Below are 14,269 nucleotides of genomic sequence, written 5' to 3'. Positions count from 1 at the left end.
ATTCTTTTTAATACAGTAGCTAAGTCATTGATATTAAATGAAAGTAAACTAAGACATTTATAGAATATTACACTCAACAGGAAGAAACTCAGTAACTTCTCAAAGGATGACTGGGTGCGTGCACACAACTATGTGGCCAAACGCTACATGGATGAGGAAACTCCCAGGGAAACATACTTTGATGATGTTAAACTGCAGGTGAGTGTTATGGATGTATACTGTATGTGTTGAATGGTTTATTTAAACCTTTGGCTCATCCTTCTTTTAGAACTGCCCATGAGAGTATAGGAAGCCTTATGTTCCTCCCTAGCCTGGTCCATTCTCTTTTTATATAGATTTACCGTATATCACGGCCTATAAGGCGGCGGGGTGCATAAGACGCCCCCCCCAAATTTCCATTTAAAAAGTAGCTTTTGAGCTCTATTTGCTGTATAAGACCAGTACCCCAAATGTGACACTTACCCACTGACTCAGTAGTCCTTTACCAACCATCCTTGATTTTTTAAAATAAGGCCAATTCACTTCAAGTAATGTCATCAAATTATACCCGCTGGTGTAGTGTAAACACTAGTGACGTCACTGAAGCGTGGTGGGAGTGTTCCCTCGTCTCGGTGGTGTGACTATTTATACAACATGTGGTTCAACAGCAACCACCGTATTCTAATTGTGGTGTTTCATTAGGATTTGAGTGAAAAAGGTTACCAGTATGTACTTACTACATACATTTATTACACAAATATATATATATATATATATATATATATATATATATATATATATATATATATATATATATATATATATATATATATATATATATATATATATATATATATATATATATATATATATATATATATATATATATATATATATATATATATGTACAAAAAATGAATGTTCAATGAATTATTTATGGTGCATTAGGGTACTGGTCACTTCTGATGGGCTATAAATAGCTTGTTATCTCCCCTCCATCTCACCCTGAGCCAGACGGAAGGGTCTTGGTAAATAACATGTTTGCTTATTTTCCATTTACTTTAAATAGATTTACCGAATTATTTGTTTTATTTATTTATTTATAATATACTGTAATATATTAAACACACTGTAATTATTTTCTTTAATTTATAAACTGTTTTGCGACAAAGGAATGTTCTCCAGTAGTGTTTCATTAGGATTTGAGTGAAAAAATATTACGTACTTACACAATTGTTCCTCTTACTTTGACAACACAACATACATACAGTATATTATTTCTCAGTTTTGATCTTTTTTTAATTTTTGTATTTATTTATAGTTAGTTACTTAAAATAAGGCCAATTCACTTCAAGTAATGGCATCAAATATTACCAGCTGGTGTAGTGTAAACACTAGTGACGTCACTTGAGCGTCTGTAATTAACCATCGATAGTTTCAAGAATTAATGCACTCATTTACTGAATATTCTTTGTAAAACAATAAAATTTAAATCAATTACTTATAGGAGATAAATATTATTATGAGTAAATATACCGATACCGGTATGCATTACTGACCACCTCCACGGCTCCTCACTGGCAAATGGGGGGGGGGGCGTGGGGAGGGGTGTGTGATGATAGCTGTGTTTATTATAGGGGTATAAATCTCTTTTACGGTATGTTAGACAGGTTTATAATACATTTTTATTATTTTAATATACCGGTAATCTTAATTTGAATCCAGCTTGCCAAACGTAAGTTTCAGTATAAAATAATTAGTGGTAAGACCTTGTGAGTGGCTTACGATGTTTTCATCACCACTCTTGACACACTAAACCACAATATTTAAGAGGTAAGAATTTTAAACTTGGTGGTTTAGACGACCCCCTAACTTTGGGCAGATTTTTTTAATGTTCAAATTTCGTCTTATAGGCCGTGATATACGGTATATAATGAATTTATATTGAAAATAATTTAACAAATATATTTTACTGCACAGAGGGTCCCTGGGTTATGAACGGTTCTGTTCATGTGGACGTTCTTAAGTCGGATTTGTAAGTAAGTTGGAACACATGCTATGTGCGTACTGTACTTACAGAACAATGTTTAAAATCCCACTATATCATAGCTTAAGTCCTTATATACATCTAACATCACTTAATTTAATGAAAAAGAAGAAATAGAATGACATAATACAGTAAATAAAATACTTTAAATATCAAGTGTAATCCCATTCATATTGGCGGGCGTTTGTAAGTCAGGAACCCCCTGTATTAGTGCTTAGATGAAATATGACTGTATTTAACAGTTAATCACCTCCATAAGCTCATTGTGTTAGTTGTCACATCTTCCTGTAAGCATTGTCAGCTGCCACACCGAGTCTAGTCAGCAGTAGACAATGTTCCCAAATACAGTGGCCCCTCGGTTAACGAACTCAATCCGTTCCAGAAGGTCGTTCGTTAACCGAAACGTTCGTTAACCGAAACCATTGTTTCAATGGGTTTTTGGGTAATTGGTTCCAGCTCACCGAAAATTTCCTAAATTCAACAAAAATGGTAGAAAAGTTCACTTACTTTGAGGTGTGTATGTAGAAGGCTCCTGGATGATGATGATGATGATGGGATTTAGATGGGTGGAGGAGAGGAAGAAGAAGAAGGCATTGGGGTGGAAGAGAAGTCACCCCATGGTGCCATTTCACCCATAAAATTTTAGCTCTCTGGTTTAATTCAAGATTATTTTCTTTAAATCAATGCTGCACTGCATTATATATTGTCAATATATAAAATATATTTCAAAATGACCAATAATTTGCTTGGAAACACAGAAAAAAAGCATTTAGTTGAAGAGAGTCTCAAGCAAGATGTTACCTCCAGTGAAAACAGAGAGAGACTGACGCCTGTTTGCTGTGTTAAGAGGCTGGATGCGCGCATTAAACTAGTCACTTTACCTTCAATTTGTTCAATAATTGTTAAAATGACTAAAAAATTGAATATTAAACTTTTAAAATTATTGAATAGTATAAACTTCTTGATATTTACAAAAATAGTAAGGAATTTAAGCCCTAGAACCGATTAATGTATTGGCGGACTGATACTAAAGCTGGTTGCCCGGTCAGTGCAAGCGAAAACATGTTGAGGTCGGTTCGTAAGAAGTTCGTTAAGCGAATTTTTTTTCGTTAACCGAATTGAAGATCCTTATGGAAGGCAGTTCGTTAATCGAAATTACGTTAACCGAGGTGTTCGTTAAACGAGGGGTCACTGTACAGTACAGTATTGGGGAAAAAGCCGTCCGTTATTGGGAATGTCAGTTATTGAGAGGGTTAATCACAACAGTGAGGACATTCTGTATATCACCTGAGTTTTTTAATTTTATTTGTCCACCATTTATACTGTAGTATAGTCTAGACATATATGAGGTAACTGCAGACTGTTTAATGACAATAGATCCCTGATATAACATGATTACACTCAACACCTTCCATACAGCACATCATCCTAAATTACTTTTTTTTTTTTTTTTTTAATTTAATTCGGTCAAATTTGATTTTACGTGGAGCAAACCCAGGGCTCAGCCATGAAACAAGAACAAGAAATATGAAAGATGTCAGAACTCATGTTAAAAGTTGAGATTAACTCCAAACAAAGCTTTTGAGATTATTTTAAACATAAAAAAAATAAAATTACAAAAAATGATGAAACTTCCAAAAATATTTAGGTTTACTTCATCTTTTGTTCATTTTTGATATGTGCAATTTGAAATTTGTTGGAAAAGGGCTCATCTTGTGCTCACTAAATCGTTTAACTCTGAACCACATCATTCATATAGAATTTTTGGTGTTAATAAATCACAAGTTTAACTTCAAAATTTTTTTTAATGAACTCTCTTATTATTTTTATTAGGGAGTACCTGTACCGGTGTTTACCTGTACTAATCAAATAAGAATAATCACACCTTTCACATGGGTGAATATATATTGTACAGGATAAAATAATCCCCAGGCAAGGGGGAGTAATTGCCAGGGGTTTTCTCCTCTGTGTGTGTGTATGTGTGTGTGATAAATAATAACTGGAAAATCCTCTCACAAATATTCAGAAAAAATTTATTAAAAATGTGAGTCTGCCCTCAAGTCCGTGCTTTATTAATAAAGCACGGACTTGAGGGCAGACTGTCACATTTTTAATAAATTTTTTCTGATTATTTGTGAGAGGATTTTCCAATTATTATTTATTTATGTGTGTGTGTGTGTCTACACACACACACACACACAGTAATTACATGTAAAAGAAATAACTGTTCTTAGAGCAAACACATATAGGGAATATATATTTCTTTGTACACAAATAAAAATGTACTCCCCCCCCCCCCCACTCGTCAGTAAATGTTATTCGCGGATTTGGCGATTCGTTGCCATTTTGAGAACCTAACCCCCACAAACTTAGCGGAGCCTGTGCACTGTATATTGAGCAAAACATTTTCCAGGCACTGACATTTTGGCTATGATAGAAAAGGAAATTATTTGATTAAAACTTAAAAATTTCATCATTACACACATAGTATAAATTATATCCTACAGTGGTCTAACCATTACTTATAATGAACTAGGAAAGTTTTCCAATAAAATGATTTTACAGTAGTACCCCGATTTACGCGGTCAATTGAACCCACAGGGTACCGCGTTAAGTGAAATCCGCGTAAATGGAACAACAGAACATATGGGATTAATTCCAATAGAGACTGGCCCGACCCCCAAACTCTACTTTTTCCGACACAATACCTATGTTCTAGTAAAAATAACATCTTAATTTTATGATGGCACATGCATACAATTAATACTTAAGAGAAAAAGAGAAATACAGTCGCCAAGTTAATGTCCATTCAAATAATGGACTCAACTCCCTCCCCCTCTTCTCACACTACACTCGCTGGCTCTTCCCTCTCTGAGAAATTTTGGGGGGAAAACCACTAGATTTTAATAAATAATACCTCAAACTAAAGTTAGGATAATATAATTGACATTGCTGGATTCCTTGTAAGACCAGGAATATTTTGAATATAAATGTAATATATTTTGCACAAAAGATAACATATTTACTCAGAGTAAACATTATATCTAAAATTTGTATGTCTAATGCAAAATCTATGATGTTTATATTCAAAATGATCATCAAATTGTAAGAATTCCAGCAATGTAAATTATATTCTGGCCGGGTAATTTGTATGAATTTTATGAGCTAAAACAAATATCTTCAGTTAATTAAAAAAAAATATATTCTTCACACAATGCCAGATGGTCGGTCGGTCCCTCCCTACCAGATGTGTGGGAAAACCAGAATATTTACCTTTTTAGTAATAAATAATACCTTAAACTAAAGTTACGGTAATATAATTGACATTGCTGGATTCCTTGTAAGACTAGGAATATTTTGAATATAAATGTCATATATTTTGCACAAAAGATAATATATTTACTCAGAGTAAACATTATATCTAAAATTTGTATGTAATGCAAAATCTATGATGTTTATATTCAAAATGATCATCATATTGTAAGAATTCCAGCAATGTAAATTATATTCTGGCCGGGTAATTTGTATGAATTTTATGAGCTAAATAAAAAAAATAAAAAATATTATACTTCACCGCGTATATGAGTAGATGAACCGCGTTAAGTGAAAGTTCGGTTCTGGCGAGGCACCGCTTATATGAGAAATCGCGTTAAGTGAAATCGCGTAAAGCGGGATAATACTGTACTGTATTCATGAATACTTTACTCTTTTCAGATGGATGCCAAGTTGTGGGGAGAAGAATACAACAGACACAACCCACCGAAGAAGGTATAGTACGTTGTTAGTATAGTGAACCCTTGCCATTCATGAGGGTTAGGTTCCAAGAAATGGCGCAAATTTGAAAAACCACAAATATCAATTTATATACCTTATATACTTGTGTATAGTTCGAGTTTTAGGCAAAAAATTGGGGGTCGTCCTATACATGCGTAATAGTTTTGTTAGGTTGAACCCGTGCATGATGGGAAGGGCGAGGAGCAACTTTTAGCTTCAGACATGAAAAATATTTACCATTTACTGCCAGTAAACAATGGAAACGTAAAATATGTACCAATTAATAATGAAAAGTTGTGCAGTTCCTTCAGTAAATGAAGTTCACCAACTTACAATAGGCTAAATTACCTTACAACGTGCTTTCAGTAGTCTATGTTGAAGTTCTTAGCACAGGCTAACTTATCATATCATATACGGTGTCACAGTTCTCATTGATCTACAAAAAATACCGGTACAGTATTAAAAACCTTTTCGATATTTCACACTTAATATAATACCCGGTAATCTACTTCAACCTCCTATTGTTTACAACGATGCATCACGCACCACCAGCTGTATCAGCTAGACGGTACACGTGTTTTTCGAATCGTTTTCAGTTAAAAAACTATTACATCACACGTATATTTTACCTAAACTGCGCCTGAATGAATATATTCTCGGAAATAAATAGTGGTTTTGCTGAAACCTGATGTATTTCAATGTAAAATAGGATAAAATACATGACGAAAACAAAAGAATTTACCTAAGCTTCTGTTCTTGAGATGTTACTCGTTTTTTTAATAGTTTTCGGTTAAAATTCTATTATATTACAATGATATTCTATTCATACTGTGCTTGATATAATACATTCACGGAAATGTAATATTTTTGCTGAAATTACGTGCGTATTACAATGGAAAGTGGGATAAAATCGTGACGAAAGCAATGACTTTCGCTTTCTTTCGTTCAAAAGATGTTACCGTAATCACTTTTCGAATGGTTTAGTTAAAAAACTGTTGTATGACAATAATATTCCCTCCTAATTGACTTGAATAAATACTTGAATGGAAATATACAATATTTTTGTTGAAACTACCCGTGTTTCAGTGTAAAGTGTCGTAATAATAAATGGTAAACAATTTGCCTTCGGCACTCGGCGTTTCATGCACGGCGAGCCTCAGTTTATAGGACGTAGAGCGTTTTTAGTGAAGGTTTTGTTGTTCCATTACCCTCAAAAACATGGGTCGAACTATAAACGAGGAATATTGTAAATTAACGATTTCTTGGTAAAAAAATCAGGGTCGACCTATAAACGAGGGGGGTTATAGACCACTATATACGGTAATACCTTAGTGTACTAATATATACCTATACTGTACTGTGTATGAGAAACTTAAGTCACCAATACTTACATTCGTATGTGGAAGTTTGGAGCTTGATGAAGTGGTGCACTGTACAATGGGAGACACCTGGTTACTGAAGCATAGGGAGATCACCAGGTGGTTGGTGGAGAGGAGTGCGACTGGGAGGAGGAGGGTGAAGCGGTGGTGGTAGTAGCTGGATATTTCTTGAAAAACATCGTGATTGGTAGTTGTTTCTTCTTTGCTTTGAGGTCTTTCAACATTTCCTGGTAGGGAAACAATACCTAGTTGATTCCTCGGACCATCTTAAGGCTCCGTTCCATGGAAGGGTTGTCATCAACAATGAAATCAGTTACCTGTTGAAATAGTTCACCAATATTGTCCAAGCTCCAACCTTCTTGTTGCAATTCCATAATTTCTTCCTCTTCATCTTCCTTTGCACTTTTAACCAACTTTTCCAAATCCTCTTCTGTCATTTCCTCTCCATGCCCATCAACCAGCTCTTCCACGTCTTCAGCAGCCATGTCCACCACCCAACTGACGTGCAACACTTACAATGTCATTCACATTCTTTACTATGGATGGAAATCCCTGGAAGTTATTCACACACTCAGGCCATAAGGTGTGCCAACAAGCATTCACTGTCTCTGGTTTGAGTTCGTTGAATACTTCACTGATGTTGGTAATGCAGTCCGCAATGCTGTACTCCTTCCAACACTTGCTAACATCAAGGTCAGGGTCTGCATTCATGGCAGTACAGATACGACCAAAAGAGCGTCGGGTGTAATATGTCTTTAAGGTGCGTATTACACCTTGATCGAGAGGCTGAATAAGAGCAGTGGCTAAACTGCAAACTTTCTGAGTGGCCTGGTGCATTGTCTATCAATAATAACACTTTGAATTCCATCTTCTTGGAAGACAGGCATTTTTCCACTTCCGGGACAGAGCATTTATGGAACCAATCCAGGAGTGCTTGCACAGTTACCCATGTCTTTTTGTTAGACTGTCAAAAAACTGGCAAAAGGATCTTGTTTTTCCCTTTAAATACCTTGAGTATGGTGATTGGTAAAGCAAGCCAGATTTGATCATGTGGCCAGCTGCATTGTCACAGAAGATGAGCGTCACTCTGTCCTTTGCTGCCTTGAACCCAGGGGCACGCCTCTCCTGCTTGTTTATGTATATTCTACCAGGCATTTTCTTCCAATATAGACTGGATTCATCAGCATTAAACACTTGCTCTGGTCTATAGCCTTTCTCTTCTATTATTTTCTATAACTTGGCTTGAAATGCGTGTACAGTTGTGTGGTCAACTGATGTGGTCTCCCCAGTCAGCTTCACATAATGGAGAGAGAATCTTTTCTTAAAATTCTCGAACCACCCTTTACTGGCACTAAAAGTTGGTTCGGTTGCTGCAGTAGCCCCTTCACCACCTGTTGACTCATAAAAAATTAGCATAAAGACTTTTAGCCTTCTCACGAATTATTGTATGTTGTTGTTGATCGGAACATTTTTATGGTGCTGGTCCTCAACCCAAATGTTCAGTGCTTTTTCAGTTTTCACTATGTTCTTGTCACGAACAAGCTGCACCACTTTAGCACTTGCAGGAGCACTCACTTGAACAGTATCACGAATTGCTTGTTCATTTTTCTTGATACTGCACTGTGGATTTGTTCACACCAAACAAACGACCAGCTGCGGCAACACTCATCCCCTCCTTTAATTTGTCTAATAATTCAACTTTCTTTGTCAGGGTCAATCACTGACTTTTGCCTTTTATGTTTCACTTCACTAGCATTGAGACCAGGTAGTCTTTTAGGGGCCATTTTCACAAAGAAACACTAAAGTTTTGAGAGTACGACACGAGATGCTAGGTCACAGGTACTGGGTGAGCTCGAACAGAGGGAGATTAGACGCTATGGGCACGTGGGGTGACTCGTTGCGGTGCGAGAAAAAGCTCGCAAGCTCGCCACCAGAGCCGCCAGCTGCTTACTGCGAATCTTCGAAATCGCGAATGGCATGGGTCTACTGTAACGAAAAAATCTTGAAAGTTAAGGCGAGTAAGCTGTTAGGTGATGAAATCACGAATTAGATAACAGTAGATTATATTTATTTATGTATTCCTGTAAATCTAAGTTTTCTTTTCATTTTTTTGCAGGTAGACATATTCCAAATGGCTGTCATTGAAATGGTGGAGAGAGATGGAAGCCCCTTGTTTCATCTTGAACACTTCATTGAAGGTCATTATGTCAAGTACAATTCCAACTCTGGTTTTGTGCGCTCAGAGGCTATTCGCATGACACCTCAGGCATTCTCCCATTTCACCTTTGAGAAGTATGTATTATAACCAATGAGAAATTTAGATGTACAGCTGGGGACAAAATTCCTTGGACACGTGGCAGTATCTGGCAGGTAACTACTTGAGGATCATTGAGTGAAGGGGATTGGAAATTTATCATATTTATTCAGATTTATTTTTGTATTGAGTGTTTTTTCTTATTTTGTGGTTCCAACAAATTACGTACCTGGAATGAAAAGCAGCGTTATGAAATGCACAAAACAATCATATAAGTGGGGTATGCTATAACGAATCTAATTGGTTCTAGAACCTTGTTCGTTATAGCATTCGTTCGTTATAGGATTAATCCGTTCCAGGCCCCCAAATACAACCACTTAACACTGAAAAATATAATATAAAATTGTAAAAATTGTAAAAAAAGTGCATAAATATGCATCTAAACCCCTGAAATAAAGAATATCATTAATATTTGTAATAAAAAAAACAATAGATTAGAAGAAAAAAATTTAAATAATGTTTGTTGTAGGAGTTTCGTTCGTTATAGAATTCTCAATTTTATAGGTAAAACCGTTCGTTATAGGAATATTCGTAGTAGGATCCGTTCGTTATAGCATACCCCACTGTATAATGTATGACCCGGAATTAGATGCCATATACTGTATTGCCAAGTGGTCAGGGAATATTGTCTGCAACTGTACACAACTCATATGAGTTATAAAGTGTTTTTGTAAACATTTTCAAAATAGTGTTGGAAAAGTGTAATACAGGATATTTCTGGTAAAAATTTTCTCATCAAAATATTAATTAAATACTTTAAATAGATTATTATAAGTTAAAATAAATAACTGGATTTAGAATGTACAATAAGTCAATAAGATAACATTAACCCAAGATGGTTTAGTTACTTAGTAGAGGCTGGCTGGGGTGGGGAGCTATTGAGTCGAAGCTACAGGATTGCCTGCCTCGTCATCTATGGATGGACATTTCCTCGTCTAATTGTTCAGTTCCTTGTGCCAGTTAATGCCATTTGTTTGCAGTTCAAAGTTTACTGTTGTTACCAAATAGGGCCCAGTTTCCGTCAGTCTTTCACCTCGTTCTGCATATTTTATGAAGTATAATTTTGTCTCCTGCATAAGTGTATGATGTTTCTATACTGCATCATCATCACCACTCTTTTCATTCTCAGATATTACTGGGAGTAAAAAATTATATATAAAAGTACATTAAAGTAGCAGAAAACAGAGTGAGGCACGTGTTAGTCACAACACAACAAAGGATGGTGACAAACACAATTTTTTACTTTGTTTTATTTGGATATTGTTTGTTAGTGTGCTTGTGTTCTTTGGTACCTGATTTTATCTTAGTCTTTTTATTTTTATTAATGACTTTTTTTGGCATCTTTATTTTATTCTAGAGACATTTTCTTCTTGTCTTTACAGGTCTGGACATAAACTAATTGTAGTGGACATCCAGGGTGTTGGTGATTTATACACAGATCCACAGATTCATACTAGCCATGGTGAGATGTGACTTTTTTATTACTTACACTGTTTACTGTTTGTAGATGAAGCATTATTACTTGGATTCTTTTATGTGATTCATCCTTTACAAATCCATTTTAAAGTCTCACATATTCCGACTTTGCAGAATTTTGATTGTTTTATTTTCGTCTCAGTCGAGTATTATTAGTACAGTACATATTTCTTTCACCTCTTACACTGTCTCACCATGGTATAAATCTTTGCCTCTTCTTATTTTTAGATTTTATACCTTTAGCTAATCAGCATTTTCTTAATCTTCCGTTTCTTATGTTTGTAGCATCTTGTTCATTCTTAACCTCACTTCTCAGTTTCTCCTTCCCTTGTTCCCTTCATCTCACACTATCTTTTATTCTTCATTTTTTTATTCATTATCCCAGAAAAGCAACCCTAAATATTAAAATCCACTTGTGTTAAAATCTAAGTACAGTACTGTAGTTATGTACAGGTATCCGTCGTTTAGTGATCGGGATGCATTCCTGAAAAACAGATTGCTAAGTGAATTGATTGCTTAACAGACAGAAACGAAAAATAATGTTGTAAACAAGGGATAACAGGAAATAATATCCATGGAGATGGCACGTAATTGTGTAGCCGAGTCACCGATTGACCAACTCGCCACCCAGTAGCACTCAGAGTGGGTGAGGCTGAGCTGTGAGCAATGTTATTGTTCAACTCATAATTTCTGGTAAAAATATGTAATTTTCTTAATTTTTTTTACTCTTTTACATGCACACACAAATGTTCAAACAGAATGTGCAAAAAATAAAAAATAAAATAATAATTATCATAAGGTCGGCAGTTTGCCGACGGAGCTGAGGAGGGGGAGAGGCAAGGGGTTCTTTCAGCTGTTTGCTGTTTTGTGCCAGACAGTGAAACGAGGGAAAAGACTTATAATTTGCTATAATATTAAACTACAGTACACTACAGTAAAGTAACACTCACCAAGTCCACATTAGATGCAAAGTCATCATGTGTCCTCTTCAAGGCTGGAGGATTACTGTTGCTAGGGCCGTCAATCACTTTCACCACTCTTGTGACACCCGATGTTAAGCTTCACCTCCAAGCTCAAGGACTTGGGGTGAGCTTGGCCTTCCCTGATGAGTAAGGCGAAACGGCAGTATTAAGTCCTCGCTTAACGTTGTGGTTGCGTTCCTGAAAACCGCAACGTTGACAGAATAAATTTTCCCCTTAAGAAATAGATAAAATACAAGAGTTATGTTCCCCATCCTCCCTTTACCCCATGAAATATATTACATATACAGAAATTCAATGGCATTTTCAAAGAAAATAGTACACTATATATTATAGATCCAAAAAGATAAATAAACTAAATCATTTTGTATTGCACTCACTGATGGGCGGAGGTGGTGGAGCGAGTGTGTGATCGGTAGTGGAGCAGAGGAGGAGGAGGGTGGCTCCTCCTCTCGGTTTAAAACCTCCATTTTCGTAGCAAGGCTAATGGTCTTACGTTGCTTCTTCATAACAATAGCATCAGTAGCACTTGATGGGCGCTTGGAAGCCATTTTGAATGGTTAGAATAAAGTACAATTATGAGCAAAAACACTTAAACACGCACCAACGCTTTGGTAGCTTAGCAAAGACCGGCGATGCCATGATGCTCCGCAGGTGAGAGCGTAGCGCTCCAAGATGAGAGGGGGTGATGCACTATACAAAGTCGTGCGTGACGAATTATACTGAATAGCGACATTATCGGGGGCAACGTTAAACGAGGACTTACTGTTCGATTACCTGACGTGATAAAGGTTTCAGAGATGTTGTTGATATTTATATGGAATAAGCTTTCTTATAATAAAAACTAATAAATTTTAACAAATAATTTTTTTCTCTATGTATAATTCAAGTCTGAGTATGTAAATAAATGTGTAACTTATATCACTCGGGATATGATGGTCCACCCTAGTAAAACCATTTTCTCAAGTACAGATCAAAATAATAAAAATTACAATACTCTAATGTGGCTTAGAAATGAAGAAAATATAATATGAAATTATAAAATAAGAAAACTGAAGTGTTTACATGTGGGAGGTGAACATATGTGTGAAGGCAGTGAGCACTGAGCTGTAACTGTGTCTCGACACATGCGTGGGCACACCCATACGTCTCGGAGTCAGCTGGTGACTACCCAGCTGATCTGTGTTCGATTATTTGTTTGTAAAGTAAATAATAGTAATAAGTAAATGTAACACTGCAAAGTGAGCTGACGGTGCGAGGGGTGAGCTGACGAGGTGAGGATAAACCAAGACATAAGGAGATACATTATACACTACAATAATGTTGATTAAGTTTTGATAAATAAGCTACAATATTATTTATTAAGTGCTCAAGACATCCTGTGGTAAGCACCAAGCCTCTTGAGCAGTGACAACAACGGTGCTGGAGAGATGGTGAGTGCTGGCAACAGTACAGGTAACCCCCGAGATACAATGAGGTTACATTCCTGAAAAATCCATCGCTAGGTGAAATATTGTAGATAGGGAGCATTATAACATGGGGTTTAATTGAATACATTCCCAGTCAGTCCCCAAACATATATTTATCACTAACAAAAATTTTTCTACAATACTACTATCAGTACAAAACACGTAAACAACACTCACCACATATTGGATAAGTCTGATCATCATCACATGTCCCCTTTGAGGCTAAGGGGACTCTTGTGGGTGGAGTGGAGACGTCACTCTGACTCCTACACAGCCTCTGGGGAATCTCATGCTGCTTAACAGTGCCAAGCTTCACCTCAGAGACATGGTTGTCTTGGATGCCTCGGCCTTCCCAGACATTTTCAAAGTTACACTGCTCACTTCAGTCACAAAAACAACAAAAGGACTTGTCACAAAAACAGAGTGAATGATGATAACAAAAACAATAATAGCGGCCAACACTGCTCACGTTCTCAAAACAACTGAGTTGACTCATTTTACGGTCACAAAAACACAGAAAATATCACTTCACAGTCACCATAACACAGTTCAATCTAAATCTTATGCTGTCCTCTCACTATGTAAGAAAAACAAAAAACACTGATGAGAAGTACAATGTACACTCAAGAGTCATAGTTTCGATGCACCCTCTACCCTTACTCCTGGCTCGAGGGAAGTCGTAGTCAGGGCTGCAAACCAAACGGACTGGTCCCACTAAACAATGAGTGGGGGACGTTCGGTATGAAGCCAAGGCTACGACTTCCTTCAAGTCAGGGGTAGAGGGTGCATCAAAACTATGGCGCGTGAGTGTACAATGCTGGCCAATAATCGTGGAGCCATGTGATGTCAGG

At 36.4% G+C, this 14,269-nt stretch overlaps 1 protein-coding gene across 3 annotated transcripts in view; it reads left to right on the top strand.

Moving 5' to 3' along the window:
• Nucleotides 1–14,269, top strand: part of LOC121858283 (eukaryotic elongation factor 2 kinase-like) — a 148,614-nt gene that overhangs the window by 41,289 nt on the left and 93,056 nt on the right. For all 3 annotated transcript variants that reach the window (XM_042354602.1, XM_042354601.1, XM_042354604.1), the window contains 4 exons: nucleotides 81–198; nucleotides 5,741–5,794; nucleotides 9,296–9,471; nucleotides 10,876–10,955. In XM_042354602.1, coding sequence (XP_042210536.1) covers nucleotides 81–198; nucleotides 5,741–5,794; nucleotides 9,296–9,471; nucleotides 10,876–10,955 — 428 coding nt within the window. The remainder of the gene's footprint in view (nucleotides 1–80; nucleotides 199–5,740; nucleotides 5,795–9,295; nucleotides 9,472–10,875; nucleotides 10,956–14,269) is intronic.

The sequence above is a fragment of the Homarus americanus genome, unplaced genomic scaffold (assembly GCF_018991925.1).
Source record: "Homarus americanus isolate GMGI-L3 unplaced genomic scaffold, GMGI_Hamer_2.0 scaffold57980, whole genome shotgun sequence".
Lineage (NCBI taxonomy): Eukaryota > Metazoa > Arthropoda > Malacostraca > Decapoda > Nephropidae > Homarus > Homarus americanus.
Note: the sequence above shows the minus strand (reverse complement) of the source record. Positions and strands in the feature narration are given on the sequence as shown.